General features: G+C 52.1%; 1 protein-coding gene across 4 annotated transcripts in view; it reads right to left on the bottom strand.

Moving 5' to 3' along the window:
- Positions 1-3,117: 3,117 nt before the first annotated feature.
- The window catches only part of LOC309663633 (uncharacterized protein), a 33,264-nt gene continuing 18,828 nt past the window's right edge, over positions 3,118-17,553 (bottom strand). Inside the window, exons 2-4 of one of the 4 annotated variants that reach the window (XR_014265373.1) lie at positions 13,067-14,569; positions 12,387-12,597; positions 3,118-11,655 (exon numbers count right to left, since the gene is read on the bottom strand). Coding sequence is in view for 1 of the 4 variants with exons in the window: in XM_082467835.1 (XP_082323961.1) it covers positions 7,692-7,713; positions 10,262-10,411 (172 nt within the window). In the remaining 3 variants the exon portion in view is untranslated. Of the gene's footprint in view, positions 12,598-13,066; positions 14,570-17,553 lie in introns of all 4 variants that reach the window. The other 3 variants (XR_014265372.1, XM_082467835.1, XR_014265371.1) reach the window with 3 other exon arrangements.

Below are 17,553 nucleotides of genomic sequence, written 5' to 3'. Positions count from 1 at the left end.
TTTGCTAGGCACTTTCCAGATCTCTTTTATAAATCACGGCATTGAGTCCTTAGAAAAATCCTGCTCAGTAGGTACTGTGATTACTCCCCATTTACAGGTGAGGAAATCAAGGCCCAGGAGATAAAGTAGCTTGCCCAAAGGCACAGAGTACGGTGGCAGCAGAGGGGGCTTGAATGAGTGAGAGTTTGTGGACCAGCGCCTGTCAGCAGGAGAGCTGATAGTCTCACTCTTTTCCAGAATCACAGCTCCCTCCCACTCTGAGTCAACTCTATCCATCCTTCCAATCCTCACCTCCCTGAGGAAAGATATAGTAAGAGTAGAGGAAAGGGCTTCCCTTGTGGCTGTGGCCATGGCTGGCAGACCCTGGGCTCCCATCTCCACTGCCCAGGAAAACATTATCTATTGAACATGACTGTCCCATGCCATGCAGCCCTCCAGATGGGGGGGGGGGGGGGAGGGGGTTGGGCAGGGCTGTTACTCTATCCATGGAACTTAGTCATTCACCCTAAGCAGGTCCTTCCTCCACCCCATCTGACCCCAGATACGCTGCCAGTTTTCTCAGCCTCAGTTTTCTCACCTTTAAAGTCAGGAGAATAAGCAGGATCATTGGGAGACTTGTGAAATAGAAAGAAAGGACTGTGTAAACTGTGAAGTGCAGTGCACACAGGGCCCTTGCCATCACTGCTTTTCTCCAAGCACCATGCTTAGCACTTTTCATGCGTTTTCTCTTTTCATCCACATACAACCCTGTAAGTGACCAACTTGTTCTGGTTTGCCTGGAACTTTCCAGGCTTGAGCACTGAAAGTCCCACATCCCAGGAAATCGCTCAGTTCTGGGCAAAACTGTAAGGTAGAGAACATTTTCTCCATTTTCCAGGGGAGGAAACTGAGGCTCAGAGTGGCTATGCAGTAGCCCCAGGTCCCACAAACAGGAAGGGGCCCGGGTCTGTGGGCTCCACAGCTGTCCTCTGGCTGAGGCACCTGGCTGGTCCCTGTGGACAGTGGGAGCCATGGAATGTTCAGGGCAGTGGCAGGTTCATGCCTGGGAGCTCACAGCCCACCCAGACAGGCCTGTGCCATGCAGCAATTGAGATGTCAGCCAGCGATACACTTCAGAGGAGCACAATCTGAATGAACAGCAAAACACCCGTTACCCTCCCTTCCACGTTTAGGTTTCGACTTTGAAGACACAAATGCCTCAAATAAGTTAAACATGGACTCCAGGCCCAAGAGACTTGGGCCCCAATTGCTTCCAAATGGGACTGTAGACTCACCTCCCAGAACGTGTGGTCGTGCACACGTAGTTTCAGAAGGCTGGGGGTCCCTGGCAGAGCAGGAAGGGGCCGCATGCGTTCCTGGAAGGCCAGGCCTTGGAGTGGGAAGGCTCAGGGTCAGGGTCAACAGGTCTGGGGCAAACCCCAGCTGAGTTCTATTGTCAGACGCCATTCACTAATTGATCACTGAGTAAGCCCATAGAAGTCACTGAATTCTCGATGTCTTATTGTCCCCATTTTACAGATGGACAAGCAAAGGCTGAGAGAGAGCGTGTCTTGCCCCAGGTCACCCAGTGGCAGAGCCAGGTCAGACCCAGGATCTGACAGCCCCCAAGTTCCCACTGTTGGCCTGCATTTCCCACCTCCTGCACACTCAGGGGTGACCTGGGGGTCTCTTCCCTTTGCGTCCTGGTTGGTTCGTCTGGAAGCTGGGAGTAAGAGTCCACACCTCCAAGTGTGTTGAGAGGACTCAGAGAGATTTGGTTTGCAGAGCACTCACCGGGATCGTGACCGCGAAATGATTGATAATTGTGATTATCATTGATCACCAGTGAAGGGGCTCTTCATGTTCAAGTACACAATTTACTCCTGTATTTTTGCTGCCGGTGGGCCCATGACATCTGCAAGGGGGTCTAATCCTTATGTCCAACAGTCCTGAGATAGGCACCCCATCCTCCTCCTCAGCAGCTTACAGGTGCAGAAATGCAGGCCAGAGCTAAGGAACTTCAGCTGCTAGGTCGTGGGGCTGGGATTTGAATCCAGGCAAGCTGGGTCTACACTCCGAGTTTGATGGAGACTCCCAGAGGTAGCTGGGACCCCTGGGACAGGGACAGAGCCAGGGAAGCCTGGCTTTGGTTGGGAGCAGGAAGCTGGAGGGCTCTGCTGGGGCCCCCAGGGCACTGTGGGCACTCAGATTGGCCCACTGTTAGATGCCCTTGGTTCCTATCTGTTTCCTCTGTAAAGTAGAAGCTGAACTCCCAAAGGAAATGAAATCAGGGTGCAGGGATGGAGGTTGGGTGGGCCGGGGCGGGGGAGGCAGCCACGTTAGATCGAGTTGTCAGGGCAGCCTCGCTGAAGAGGTGACATTGCGGCTGAGTCCTGAAGGACGGAACAGAGCTAGACTTGTGAAGAACCGGAGACAGCACACCCACTCACCAAGCCTCATCTGTAAAGGATGCAGGGTGGAGTTGTCCCCGCCCTTGAGGAGGTCACAGACTGAAGTGAAGCAGAACCCCAGGCCGCTCTGACTCACGCGATCCAGGCAAAGCTCAGAGGAGCAAGGGGCCCCAGGAGCTGGAGGGGTGGACTGGGGAGCCTCAGGGGCCCGGGGGCTGGATCGCGGCCGGCCTGGGGACTGTAGCTGCATCCCCAGTAGAAGGAAGGAGGACCAGCGAATGGGCTTGGGGTAAGGAGCTCAGGGCGCACAGGAGGCAGTGGGCAGGGTCCTAACCCACAGCGCTGAAATCTGCCGGGCTGACAGGACAGGACAGGACAGAGGCTGAGGCCCTCGGGCTGGGAGGGGGAGGGGCCACAGATGGGAAGCAGGTGGGGGGTGGATGGGAGGCAGGAGACAGATGAGGCCGGGACAGGGAGGAAACGGAGAACAAGATGAGAGATAAGATTTCAAAGACGCGTCAGACAGTGGCAGCGGCAGAATATGAGCAGCGCCTGGACCGGGCAGGGCAGGGGTGGGGTGCGTGGGGAGGGCTGAGGGACCTGAGGAGGGGAGGGGAGGGGGGGCCAGGGACAGCTCTGGGCCAGCCTCCCCCAGAGCCGTGTCCACCCCGCTGTGTCTCCACCACAGTCCTCTGTGTCCCTGACTCTGTCTAGGTGAGACCCACTCCCACCATTCAGGGCTGAGCCTCGTGCTAACTGTGCCCTGCATCCCTGGCCACCGTGTGACCCCTGCTGTCCCTGTGTCCCCACAGCTCTGGCCATGCCCTTGCCTCGTGACAGCACCCACACTCTGAGGGGTCAGTGTCCCTATGTGGTGGGAGGGGAAATCCAGACCCCAGACTCACAGGGCTGCCCACAGTGTGGGGCTCCCCAGAGCTCCTGCAGCCCCACGTTTCAGAAGCAGATGGAACCCCAAGGGAGGGGCTGGTAGGGCACGGGAGAAGCCTCTGCAAAGCTGAGTCCCTGGAAGCATCTACAGGAACCTGGACGAACTGAACGTACCTCCACCCAACCCAGCCTCCTGTTTACACGGCATCCTAGGTGGCCCGCAGGTGGCTCTGGGGACACAGAGGCATGCAGATCCTGCGGTAGCCCCCGAACTGCAGACACCAGCCCAAAGCCCCCCCACTCCTGCAACCTTTCCGCACTACAGGTGTTGGCACCAGGAAGCCGGGGTCAACACCCAGCTCCACTTGACACTTGCTGGGGGCCATCGGCAAGTTGTTCAGCTCTCAGGGGCCCAGGTGTGGATGGGTCGATGGTGGGACCTGCATCCCAGGGTCAATGTTAGGAGCCAGTGAGGGCCTGGCACACAGAAGGACCTCGTTGAATTGGCATATGATCCCCTGCCATCTCCATGGCTCTCCTGGGAATGATGGCGTATGAAGGACCCAACTAGAGAGTAAGACTCAGGGGCATCCCCGGGGCACCCGCCCAGGGGCGTGAGGCAGTGTTGGGACCCAGGGTGGAAGGGAGAGCTGAGGAGGTGTCCTGATGGAGTGGATTGGGAGGCGGTGAGAGAGAAGAGTCAGGTTTCTGGCCGCAGTAAGAGGCAGGAAGGAATTCCCTGTGTAGAGATGGGGAAGGTCGTGGAAGGACCGGGCTGGGTGGGGTGGAGGTTGATCTTTAACTTCATGCACTGAGGGCAGCACATGGGTGCAGTGGAGGATGGGGCTGTGCGGTGAGTGACAATTTACAGTGGTTGCAGAAATGCCACTGAGTGCTGGCAGCTTGGGCAGCTCGGGCAGTGCATCAGGGCAGAGGGGCTGTCACCCCCTCCCCCCCAGCACAGGCACAGGGAGAGCAGCTCCTGGCACTGCAGGGGTTGGGATCTGACCACCCAGACGGGCAGGAGTGAGTGGTGCAAAGCAGAGGCTGGGCCAGGTGGGCAGAGCCAGCAGGTAGGCATGGGGGTGGGGAGGAACCAAGGAGGTGGGCTCTGAGTGCTCCTTTGAGAGTCCTGGGACCCATCAGGCCAGTGAGGGTGGTCTGCCTGCAGCCTCTGACGTCAGGGCAAATGGCGCAATGTCCACAACCTGGAGTCAGACAGGCCCAAGTTTGAATCCACCCTCTATTTCCCAGTGGACGACCCTGGGCAGCCCAGTCTGAAATATCTCCGGGATAAAAAATCTCTGCTCAGTGACATTGAACTGGGAGGTTTTAATCCTCCTCTTTCTGTGCATTAGAGCAAACCCAAATTCACTTTTGTAAATAACTTTATCTCGGTTAAAGTTTATCAGGTACATATTCCCCGCCAGTCATTCTGCTAAACACTTTACATGAATTATCTCGTTTAATCTTTATCCTAACCTTAACCTCGGCTGTTGACTCCTGGGCCAGTGATTGCCGATGGGCCAGTTGTCCACTAAAAGTCTTCCAGTTTGTGATAATGGAAACACACCATCTGAATACACACAAAAAACTATACTTCTAACCTCTAGAGCTGTGCTGTCCAACACTAGCCCGTAGCCCCATGTAGCCACTGAGCACTTGAAATCCAGCCAGTACCAATGACACATGCAGCTAATATAAAATACACACCGGATTGTGAACACATATACGAATGAAATAATATAAACTATCTCATTTATTTTTATATCGACTCTAGGTTGAAATAATAACATTTTCGATATATTGGATTAAATAATATTTTATTGAAATTAATTTCACCTGTTTCTATTTTAATATGACTCCTAGAAAATTTTCAATTGCATATAGTTTATGTATTCGATCGGACAGCCCTGCAAAACTGCTCCAGAGCAACCAAAGTAGCAACAATTATCATCAAACACGAAGGTTCCAACTCCTGGTTTATGTCACCAGACATCTTTTCTAACTTCCCAGGAGGCACTCCTTACTGGAGCTAACTCTGCCGGACCCAGAGTTGGTTCTGCGTAGGCATTAGAAAACCAGCTAGGCTTACGAGGCTTGGCTCAAGGTCTCCCCAAAGGTCAAGACACAACCCATAAAAGCCACAACCACACGTTCTTTCTGGAAGGTTTCCTCACAGGTGGCTCAGAGGGTCAGGCACAAGGCTGGTTCATTCTCATCTCAGGTCCCAGCCCAAATGTCACCTCCTCGGAGATGCTGTCTGGACACCGTTGAACACTTTGGATGTGTAGGGGCGGTAGGACAATTCCTCACTCAGGCTGGGCGACCCTCAGCTCACCTCCTGCCTTGGGGTTTCTCCCTGCACATTGCATGGTGGAAACCCATTTGGAGCCCACACATTTGCAACCCAAACGTTCAGGAAGAGATAATGCCCAGTGGGGCGAACTAGTAACCAGAAAATAGGGTAAACCTTTGAGCAATGGGGGACTGGTGTGGTGGACAATCCCTTCCCCCATCTTGCCACTTGTCCCATGGATTTGAGCAGACACTGTCCCTAGATAGCAGAGGCCAGCTTGATGACAGGCCCTCACACTGACTCTCCCTCCTCCCCGATTCATTCTGCATCCCTCAATCCTCCCTGGGATCGCACTCCCCATAAAGTACTTGCACTGATGCCTTGTCTCAGGCCCTGCTTTCTGGGGAGCCCAGACTAAGACAGAGGAGTCCCTCCCTTGCGGCCCGTTCCCAGCCCCTGGTTCTCCCATCTCAGCATCTTTTATGCTCCTGACGATTGTGTTTGTTTGTTTGACTTGTGTTTTCCTCTCTGCCCAACTAGACTGCAGGCTCCATGGGGTTCCATCTCCAACACCTGAAACTGGGCCTGGTGCATACTTGGTGCTTGGTTGAAAGGAATGACCCCGACCAAGTCTGACTGTTCCTCTTTGAGCACATTAGACTGAAAAGCCAGGACGCCACATGCATCAGCTGGGTCAGGCATATTTAGAACAGAATACCTCGTAAGCTGATAGGTCTTCATCCTGGGGAGAGAAGATGCTGCTCTTCTGAAAAATAGGATGTTACCTTCTGGATCCACCCAGAGAGGACCTTGCCCTTGAAGGTGATAAAAGTCAACAAAGAAGCAAGTATTGAAATCCACCAGTCAGAGAGCATTTGGAACAGTTTTGGGGACAGATAATCCTCCCCTGGAGCCTTGATGGCCTTGAGCTTCTAAGTCAACTGGGATATTAGGAAGTATCACCAATGCCCCAGAGAGCAGCCTGGGAGAGCTGACGACATGGACTTCCTTTTGCAAAATGGCAAAGGTATTAAAAGTACTGAGCATACCTGATTTCACCAGCCTCCCAGGGGGGGCTTCTTCAGGGGTTGCGGTGGAAACCAAGTAAGATACCGCATGCAGGAGCCCCTGACATAGGCACCGTCTTCATTATTCTTCCCACCTAGGACCCTGAACCTCATTGTCAGACCTAAGAGGCAAGCCCCGGTCCACTCACACAGACCACATCCGCACCAGAGGATGCAGGGTCTAGAGCAGGGGTTCTCTACCAAGCGCAATGTTAGCCACCCTCCCAGGGCACGTTTGGCAATGTCCGGGGGCATTTTCGGTGGTCATAGCTGGAAGGAGGGTGCTACTGGCATCTAGTGGGTAGAAGCCAGTATGTTTAATCCTCCAGAGCAAGGACAGCCCTTCACATGAAGAATTAATCAGTCCCAAATGTCCGTAGAGCTTGGTTGAGAAACCCTGAGTTGAGGATGCAGGGTGTGTATGGAACTGTCCCTGCTGCACAGAGCAACGTGGCCCCAGCAGACCTGGGGCCGAAGCCTGGACCCCCTCTGACCGCCTGTGTATCCTTGGGCAAGTGAAATTCCCTTTCTGAGCCTCGGCTGCCTCGACTATAAAATGGGGAAGACCACACCCATCTCTGTAGGTTGCAGGAGGATTAAATGAGATAATGTATAATAGGGTTTAACTCAGTTCTTTGCAAAAAGAGCTCAAGGAACGGGGGCTGTGCTAAGTTGAATAGTTCCCCCCACCGCCCCGTACCAATTCATGTCCAACTGGAATCTCAGCCTGTGAATTTATTTGGAAATAGGGTCTTTGCAGGTGTAATTAGTTAAGCTAAGATGAGGTCACACTGAATTAGGGTGGGACCAAAATCCAATGACTAGTGTCTTTATAAGAGAAAGGAGGGGGACATTCAGACACACAGACACACACCGAGGAGACCCCCACGGGGAGAAGGCCACGTGGAGACAGAGGCTGAGGTCAGAGTGATACAGCTACAAGCCAAGGAACACCAAGAATCATGACCACCCCACACTCCAGAAGAGAGGCTGGAACAGATTCTTCCCAGGGCTGTAGAAGGAACCAACTCTGCAGATACCATGATTTCAGATTTTGGGCTTCCGGAAACTGTGAGAGAATAAATTTTGGATATTTTAAGCCCCCCAGTTTGTGGTTCTGTTTTACAGCAGCCCTAGCAAGCAAATCCGGGGCTATGGCCATCCGGTGGCTGGGCTCGTCATTACCTGAAGGGAACAGATGCAGAGCACACGGAGGCCTCCACCCCCTGAGGGCACCCACGTACAACTCAGCGCCCAGGCTGAGTCTGGAGCTCGGGGGTTTTCTCCTCAGATCGAGGAGAACGTCTGTATCTCCAGACACCCAGTCATGTCTGGGAGTCACCAACAGTCCGCAGTGTACACCATCAGTGCCACCTGTGTGCACCAACCCTGGGGTATGTCCAAGGTGGTGACGGCACACAGCATGGTGTGTACCAACGCAGCTCGCCACGTGTGTCTAAGGAAAGGAGAACAAATTTGGAGGATACAGACAGAGCCTGTGGCACACACGTGTGCACATGGGGGCAACACCAGGCGCAGCCCACACACTGCATCCCCAGCAAACGGACGGTATTTACAGCACAGAGCGAGTCTGCAGCACCCGGGCGCATGCACTGCTTGCTGAGGATACCTGCGGCCATGGAGGATGTCTGCCCACAGCGATGGCTCCAAGGAACTCGGAGTAGCTACGGCACATGGAAAGCAGAGAAGGAGGAAAATCCATTTGGGGCCAAGAGCTCTGTCTGAACTTTGTCCTTTTCTCAAGCAAAAGAAAATATTATTTCACCCTCTAAAGAACCACACATAATAACAGGCGAAATGTCAAGACCAATGTTGATATAAACCCCCAAGGAAAACAAACATCTCTGTACCTTCTCCGCGGCCTCCCCACCTCACCCTGCTCAGCTAGTTTAAACAGATCTAGCGGTGGGCAGAGGGGAGGCGGGGGTAATGGGAAGAGCCTGCCTGGCTGGAAGAGCTTCAAGGGAACCTGGGCCTGTCCGGGACCAGGAGCTGTCTGGGGGAGCCTGGCCTGGAGGGACACACAGACCAGACCAGCCATTAAGAAGTCATCCTGATTTCAAATCCCGGTGTCACTCACTGGCTGTGTGACCTTGGACAAGTAGCCTGACCTCTCTGAACCTGAGGTTCCTCATTGGTAAATGGAGAGGATGGTATGGGATAATGCAGTAGGGCACCAAGCACAGTGCCTGGCACATTACTGATGGTTACCCTCTGTCAGGCCAGGTCTCCCCAGGGGGTAGGGGGTGGCGGTGTCACCAGGGAGGTCCCCAAGGCTGCATGACCACATGAAAAAACATTTCCTGAGCACCCACTAGGTGCCGGCACTAGCCTAGCTGCCCTACTGAGATCACCTCATTGAATCCATGCAGCCCTGTGGAGATTACCATCGAGCTGCAAGAGCGGGGATGGGTTTGGAGGAGGTGAAGGGACTTGCCCAAGGTCACACAGCTGGGAAGATGGACTGAAGTTTAAAGCCACATGTGTTTGGCTCCAAGAGCCGGGGCAGGTCTCATCCAGGAAGCTGGAAGCCCAGTTCTAGCCCCAGAGTTTGCAGGACTCGCCACACCCTGAGATGTGTGTTGGGGGGATGTTGGATTACACAGCCCAAGAGACCCCCTCCAAGTTTGGCTCGGGCTTGAAGCCTCAATTCACTAGCCTTTGGCTATTGGTCCTCCAAGCCCCACCCAGGTGATCTTCCAAACTCCTAGTCCACTTTTTCTTTTTCTTTTCTTTCCTTTTTTCTTTTTTCTTCTTTTCTTTCCTTTTCTGAATTGCAGGCAATCCAACAAATATTCGTTGAGCTCCTTCTCCATGCTGGACCCTGGGCTGAGCACTAGAGGCCCAGAGTTAAATTCTCCCTGAGCCCAACCCTCAAGAAACTCCCCATCCAGTGGGGGTGGGGGTGAGGGAGCCAGACAGAGGTAACAAGACTCTTACAATATAACAAATACTCACTTTCATGGTGCCTGTATAAGCTCCACTAGGACCATAGGAGAAGGGGCAGCTGAGATTCCAGGGGATTCAAAGGGAGGTGGCATCTGAGCCAAGACTTGAAAAGGAACAGTAGTTTGCCTGGAGGACCAGAGAGGAAGGGTGTTCAAGACAGAAGGAACAGCGCATATAAAAGCATGGAGGCAGCAAAGCCCCGAGTAATGGGGACCTGCACGCAGTTCGTGTTGATACTGAGCGTGGGAGACTGGCAAGAGAGGGTAGTGGGCTGACCCAAGATGCCCCAACGAGAAAGTAGGACAGAGAGGCTGGCGGGGGCCATGGTGGGTTTTACTGAGGTGGGTTTTATTGCAAGAACAACGGGGAGCCACTGAAGGGATATAACTGGATCAAATTTGCCTTTTGAGAGAGGTGGCTCTCTGTACAGTAGGGAGAAGAGTTTAGAGGAGCAGGGCTGGAGACGGGAGACCAGCGAGAAGGCAAGAGAATATGGTGGCCTGAACGAGGGCAGTGGGCCGGGGGATGCGGAGGAGGAGGGGGAACAGAGGACGTACAGAAGGTAGAAGTGATAGGACCTGGTGCCCCACTTGGAGCAGGAGTGAAGAACAGAGGAGAAGAGGGAGGAGTCTACAGGATGCTCCGACCTCACGCCTGGTTGGCGGCTGACGGTGATGTCCCCAAGATGGGCAGCCCAAGAGGAAGTCTCCTTAGGTGTTCCGATGCGGATGTGCTGAGTCTGCAGGGCCAGAAGGGTGTCCCAGCAAAGACACCAGGACACCAGGAGGCAGTTGGCTCTGTGGGTCAGGAGAGAAGCCAGAGCTGGGGTGCAGGTTTGGACATCACCCCTGTGGTCGTGGTGGCTGAGTTCCCCCAGGGAGGGTGGTCCATGCAGGAAGGGCTGTGGGTGCACCAACATTCAGGACAGGGAGCAAAGGAAGAGTTGCCAAGAAGTAGCTGGAGAAGAAGCAGCCAGAAGGTGGTGAACCAGAGGAGAGAGAGGGTAAGGAGGAGGTAAGATGAAGACTAAAAGCCGGACAAGTGGACGAGAGGACCCAGGGGTCAGAGGTGGCCTCACCCGGAGCCATTTCGGGGGAGACTTGGGAGCAGAGTGCAAAGACCTGAGGGGTGGGTGGGGGTGAGGAGGCGGGCATGTGGGGGCGCCGTACACTGGGCTTTTAGAAGCTTGGCAGGAGATGGAAGAAGAGATAGAAGGTGGTAGCTAGCGGGAGCCTCAAGGTCAAGGAAGGGCTGTTATCTCAAAATGGAGCAGTTGAAGAGCCACTGGCGATTCCGGAGTTCAAGTCACAGGAGCTGATCGGTTACTGGAGACAAGGAGGTCCCTGCGGAGAAGACCAAGGTTGAGGTCTGGAGCCCGTGCTGGGAGTGTGGTTCCCACACTGAGACTGAGCCACAGGCGTGATGAGCGGGAGGGTCAACCCAGAGAGGGCGGAGGGAAAAGCGGCCGGACACCGGGCTGGGGAGCTCGTCAAGGGCGGGCTGAGGCCTCCAGCAGGGCCGCAGAGAGCTGGAGAGGCCCCGGCTCCGGACGCAGGCTGACCTGAGTCTGCACCCCAGCTCCGCCACTCACCAGCTTGGTGACCCTGCGGTCCCCCCCGCACCGCTGCTCCCTCTTCCCTGAGACCAGGATAGCAACAGTCCCTGCCCCATGGGAACAAATGCATGAAAGGCATTCAGCACAGGACCCAGCGAGCAGAGGACCTCGATAAATGCAAGCGAATAAGAATAATAAATAATAAGGAGCCATCGAAGGGTTCTGAAGCCGGGAAGTGACAAGGTCAAATCTGTATTTTAGAAAGACCCCGCTGGAGGAGGTGGTAGCCTTGGGGAGAAACTAAAAGGTCGTGCACTTCTCGAGGTATTTCTCTCAAGTCTGTGGGAAGTTTGTAGTGTCAGGTTAAAGATTTTATTGGTTCCATGTTTGGTTTTTGATTCGGCTGTTTCCTCGGGTCTTCACACATCGGATGCCGGTCTTACTGGCGGGCTCATGACTGGCCTGGTGAGTTGGGTCTATTTGGGGCTTTGAGGTGTATTTCAGGAATGAAATGAAGTGGTGGGAAAAGTAAATACAGAAAAAAAATTAAATAACGGCGAGGGTGGATTTGGGGGAGGGCCTGGGCCGGGGGATGGATGGTCCAGCGGTCCCGTGAGGAGGATGCGGCAGGCGAGGGGTGCTGGCCCAACCCGGGAGGGGCTGGGGGTGATTCCTCGTGAAATCCCTGGTCTGCTCCCAGGGGTGACAAGCAGCCGGGATTCACACACAGGTCAGCCCCCCCTCACGCCCCTCACGGCCTCAGCAGGAGAAGCTTCCGCTCGGGAACAGCATTGCCACATCTTGTAGGAGACTCCTGGGCCCACGGTGAGCCTGAGGGTTTAGAACTGGGTGAGATGGAAGCCTAGCAGTAATAATATTATAATAACATTCACAATGGTTATTACTGAGTTCTCACTCCTCATCAGGCTGCACGGCTCTGACGAGACGGATGCTGTTATTAGTCCCATTGCACAGAGGAGGAGACTAGGGCTCAGAGAACACCGCTTGCCCGAGGCCTCGGCTTGGATTGGAGCCCCTTGGAAGAGACGTCCACACTCTTATCCATCCTGCTTCGGGGATCCCGGCCTGTGGGGAACCCTTGGCAGTGCCTCTTCCGTGAAGCCCCAGGGCAGCTGAGTTTCTTTGCCAGTAACTCAGGCATAAAGTAGAAAGAGCCCAGGGGAGCATGTGGCCTCCCCTTCCAGCACTCTGCTAACCTGCTGTGTGACCTTAGGCAAGTGGCTTCCCCTCTCTGCATCTTGGCGGCCTCCTCCTCAGTCAAGTGTGATTCAGCATCTCATCTCTGGGGGTTAGGATTTCATTGGCTCCTGCCTATCTTGGGCCTAGCACATAGTAGGCACTCCACAGAGTCCCGAGCCCTCTTCCAGGGCTGCCGTGTCAGGGCCGATTATCTCCATGGAATCCACACTGTGAAAATAAACATGAACTCAAGTGGCCCCGGTCTCCGTGGCAGCCAAGGGGAAGCTCGGTCCCCAGCCTGTGTCTGTTCTGGGCAAAGAACAAAAGTTTCCCTGTGAAGTTGCCCCCACCCCGCTTCCCTTTCGGAGCCAGCTGGGATGGGGAGGAGGGGCGGGGGGAGGGGGCCAGGCCCACAGCCCGGTGAGCCCAGCTGCCTGTCAACACCCAGCCTCCCTCCCGCCCAACCCCATCCCAACACCACCCAGGGCTCAGGCAGGTGAAGGGCCCCTGAACCCAGAAGCCCCAGGGGCAGAAAGCTGGGTCTGGTAGTAGGATTTGAGGAAGAGAAGGTTCCCACGGGTGGCCCTGGGGACCGAGTGTGTGGGACTGGAGTCCAGGGATGTGGGTGGGAGAAGTTGCCCAGTTACCGTTGTGCAGAGCGCCATGCCATTCACGCTTCTCACATCCCTTCACCTACCCGCCTCCCGGCTCAGAGCCTCTCCCCTCGTGGGTTTCAGAAGCTGGCGGGAAATGGCCAGTCCTGGAGGACACGGCAGAACTAGCACAGAACTTGGCATCAGAGGGAAATGGCACAAATTCTGGCTCCACCATAACTTGAGGTGAGAACTTGGGCAGGTGTGGTCCTCTCTGGACCACCATCTCTGCATCTGCATCACGGGAACGGCCCCTCCCGCTGGGGGCAGCCACGTCGAAGTTCAGCAACACGCCTCTGCTCAGCTGCCACTGCGCCCACTGAGGACCCAGCAGCATCCTGGCGTAGGTGTGAAGCTCATCCACTGTGGGTTCGGACGTGTGACATGTGACCGCCTGGGGGAGCATGGGAGCAGAGTGTCGGGGAGGAGCAGTGGGCCCCTGGGAGAGGAAAAGAGCCAGACTGAGCCCAGGGCCTGAGGAGCAGAGCGGGGCGTGGGCAGGATGTGACTGCCGTGGGTGGCAGTGTGGCTCAGCACCCACGTGGACACAGCTCTCCTGACAGTGTGACTGCTCCCTGGGGAGAAAAAGAACTGTGCGGAAGGACGCCTCACGTCACTAAACTCTGCCCCTTCACGTGCCCAAGCAGAGCTGCTGCGGATGCCCCTAACCAAACAGAAGCCGGAGGAATGAGCTCCCCTTCCCTTCCAAGGTCATCACACAGCGCACAGGAGGTCCACGGGGAGGAGTGTCTCTGTGTGGCCAGTGGCCACGGTGGTGAAGTTTGTTCACAGGGCAATGGCATAGGAGGTGAGGCAGGGTGAAGGAATTGTCAAACGACAGCCAGGACTTGCGTGAATTATATCTCAATAATTAGTTTTAGCAGCTTTTTTGTAGATTACATTGGCTTTTTCTACATGGATGATCATGTCATCTGCAAATAAATCAATTCTATATTTTCCTTTCAAAGTAAAGTGACAACCAGGACTTACCTGTGGGTGCACATTCTACACCCCTTGGGGTCTCCCTGAAACACCCGAAAGGATGGGGCCCTGCAAGGTGCTAGGTCTCCTGATGCTCTGAGCTAGCAAGGTCCTGCTTCCTGTCATCCTAGGCTGATGCAATCAGAAGGAAATCTGACGGGATCACCGTCCTTCCCCTCCGGGGGAGTCATGAAAACTCATGACATCAGACCTGTAAGAGTGTCTGATGCAGAGAAGATTTGGAGCCCACAGAATTGGGATCCCTGCCATCTGGGAAAGACACTTAAATGTTTGATAATACTGCTACGGGCTAAATGTTTGTATCCCCACCCAAATTCAAGGTTGAAGCCTAATCCCCAATGTGATGGTATTTGGAGGTGGGGCTTTTGGGAGGTGATTAGGTCATGAGGGCTCCATCCTCACGAATGGGATTAGTGTCTATAGAAGAGAGACCCCAGGGAGCTCTCTCACCCCTTCCACCACGTGAGGACACAGGTGTCTACGAATCAGGAAGAGTCCTCACCAGGCACCAAATCCACTGATCTTGGACTTCTTAGCCTCCAGAACTGTAAGAAATGAATTTCTGTTGTTTATAAGCCACTCGGACTCTGGTATTCTGTTATAGCATCCTGAAAAGGCCAAGACATGTGTTTTATTCAAAAACTAAGCATTCCAATAAAAATTACAAGGTAGGTTTTTAAATCTGTGAAACTCTTTGACTCTGCAATCCTAGTCTTAGAAACTGATCATTAGAAAATTATGAAATGCATCAAGATACAGATCAATCGATTGACAGATGACAGAAAATGCCATCACAACATCATTAATACAAAAATAACTTGGAGATGATCTGAATCTTCAACAAATACATAGAATGCTATGCCGCTGTTACGAACGACTGTGCTGTGCAGATATATCTTTGTGATGTGTTTGATTTCTGAGTGAAATAGGTTATAATACAGTATTAGAGAATAATCCCATTTTGGTTTTTATGAATCTATATATATGAAAATGTGTGGAAGAAGAATATTTCAAAATATTTACTTGATTATCCCTAAGAGGTGAAATTAGGAATAATGTGCACTTTTTTCCGATATTTTTTGTTTTATCTGATTTTCTTGCTTTTCTACAAAGTTATGACGACAACAATATAAATAACTACCATTTATTAAGCACATACTTTGTTCCAAGTACTGCACTGAGGGCTTTCTATATGTTTCCTTATCTAATCCTTATAACAATTCTGGGAGACAGGATTCTTTCAGCTCAAAGTGACAGAATACCCAGGTACAATTGCAGGATTCTTTCAGTTGAAAGTGACAGAATACCCAGTTTGAATACCCAATTCAAACTGGTTTAAGCAAAGAAAGAGGATTAATTCACTTGTGTCAATGGAAAATCATGATTGGGCTTCAAGCAGGGGCTCAAAATTTGTCCACAACTCGTTTCTCTTGACTCTATTCCCCTGGAGCATGTTTCCATTTGGGAGCAAGATGGCTTTGAAGCAGGAGCCAGTCACACCCTCACAACTGCAAGGCTATGGAAAAGAAGTGGTTCTCAAAGGCCCTAAGGGGTACTCCATCGGACTGGCCTGGGTCACATGACCACCCACCAACCAATCTCTGTGGTCAGGTGATGGGTGCACTGATTGGCTTAAGCCCAGGTCACATGCCCCCATCACAGAGCCAGGGAGTGAAATCACAGTTTAGGGTAGGAGAGAATTGGTTCTCCCAAAGCAACAGCAAAAGCAGGGTAATGGATGCTGGATGGGAGGGGGAAAATCTGTCCCCCGCAGTTATCTCCAACTTACTAATGAGGAAGCTGCAGCTCAGAGACGGGAAATAGTTTGTTCAAAATGATACAGATAGTAAGTAAGGAGGCAGAGATTTGAACCTTCATTGTCTAGCTCCAAGGACCAGAAACTTCGTTACTATGTGATATTGGATTCCATGATTACTTGTGTAGTATTTTGATGAATTTAGAAACAAAATAAAGTCATAATCCCCTGTCAATGTGTTTAGGATGCCTGACTGCTTAAGGTCAGGGTGGAGTCAGGGCACACCTGAGACCCTTGTGTCCAATGCTTCCTTCTAAGATGGGTGGTCACCCAGTTGCTTCATATCTTTCTATCAAGACGAGTTGTCAAGAGCAACCCTCACACCAGAGAATGGCAAATGCCACTTGGATAGAAGAGAAAACGCTCCAAACACAAGTTATAATACCTGATATTTATTGGTGACTTATCATGTGCCAGGCATTGTGCTATTGAGTCCCCGTGACCGCCAGTGGAGGTGTGAACAGGTGCTGCTCTGTGTTACAGATGAGGGAGCTGAAGCCAAGAGAGGTGAATTTCCTTGCCGAGATCACACAGCCATCTCATGTGGAGCCGGGCTTAGGGTGAGTCTGACTCCAGAGACAGCCTTTAATCACACTCTGATGCCTGTATACAGTTCCTCTGCAGCCAAGAGAGAATTTTAGTGGTATCTGCAGAGATCAGAACTGTAGAAAGTGAATGTGCTGATAACATAACTCCGAGTATTAAAGGAGCCAAGTAAGGCTGACGCCTCCAGCTGACATTCTCAAGGCATTTCCCTGGGCGTTTGCCGGGGAAAGATTGTATGGTCATGGCTGAGGCCCAGTGCGCTGCCTAGAAGCCTGCTAAATATTCTTCTCATTATGATTTAACCTCAGTCTTGAGTTTATAATTATTTTATATGGTAAAGGATGTAGTCACTGGTGAAAATAAATCCAACCTCTAAGTAGACACTTAGGTTTGAAAAGATGTTCGATTAGGAAAATGTTCATGATACATCGTTAGTGAGTTTTTTAAATGCAAATTACAGATCTATCTATCTATCTATATATATATAGATATAGATATATAGCAAGATCCAAATGTTGTATCTTAAAAAAAGATATTCAAAAAAAAAAAAAAAAGATATTCATACATAAAAAAGACCAAAGGAATACACAAAAAGACTAACTTTGGGGGCTAGTATTATGGATTATTTTTATTTTCTCATTTGCGCTTTTCTATAGTTTCCAAATTTTCTATAATGAGGTGCATTATATCCATAATTTAAAAGTTATTAAATTTTTAACAAAGGTTTCTGAGTATAAGAGGCATAAAACTTCCATAACAACCACAAGCTTTGTTCTCCTTTCAACCTTCTTTCTTCATTTATTTATTTATTCATTCAACAAACATCCACTGGTTTCTGCTGTGCGGGGCTCTCACTTTGAGTGGATCAGACAGATTCCCTTGAGGCGTTCCCTGTGCAGTGGTGGACCGACAGATGAACAGATGCTCAGACATGAATGATCCCCTAGATGTGAGCCCCATGAGGACAGGACCCTGCCTGGTTCATCTCTGAATCCCAGTACCTGGGATGGGGTCTGAAACAGAGTTAGGAGCTTTGGAAATACTTATGAACAAATGGGTGAAATCAGGGAGACAGGAGTTCAAATCCCAGTTCGTTAAGCTCCAGTTTTCACTTCTGCAAAATAGGGGAATAATACCTACCTCATGGGATTGTTTAAAGGCTCAACT

Source organism: Balaenoptera physalus, assembly GCF_965194825.1.
Source record: "Balaenoptera physalus genome assembly, chromosome: 7".
Taxonomy (NCBI): Eukaryota; Metazoa; Chordata; class Mammalia; order Artiodactyla; family Balaenopteridae; genus Balaenoptera; species Balaenoptera physalus.
The sequence above is the reverse complement of the archived record's forward strand: the minus strand, read 5'-3'. Positions and strand labels throughout refer to the sequence as shown.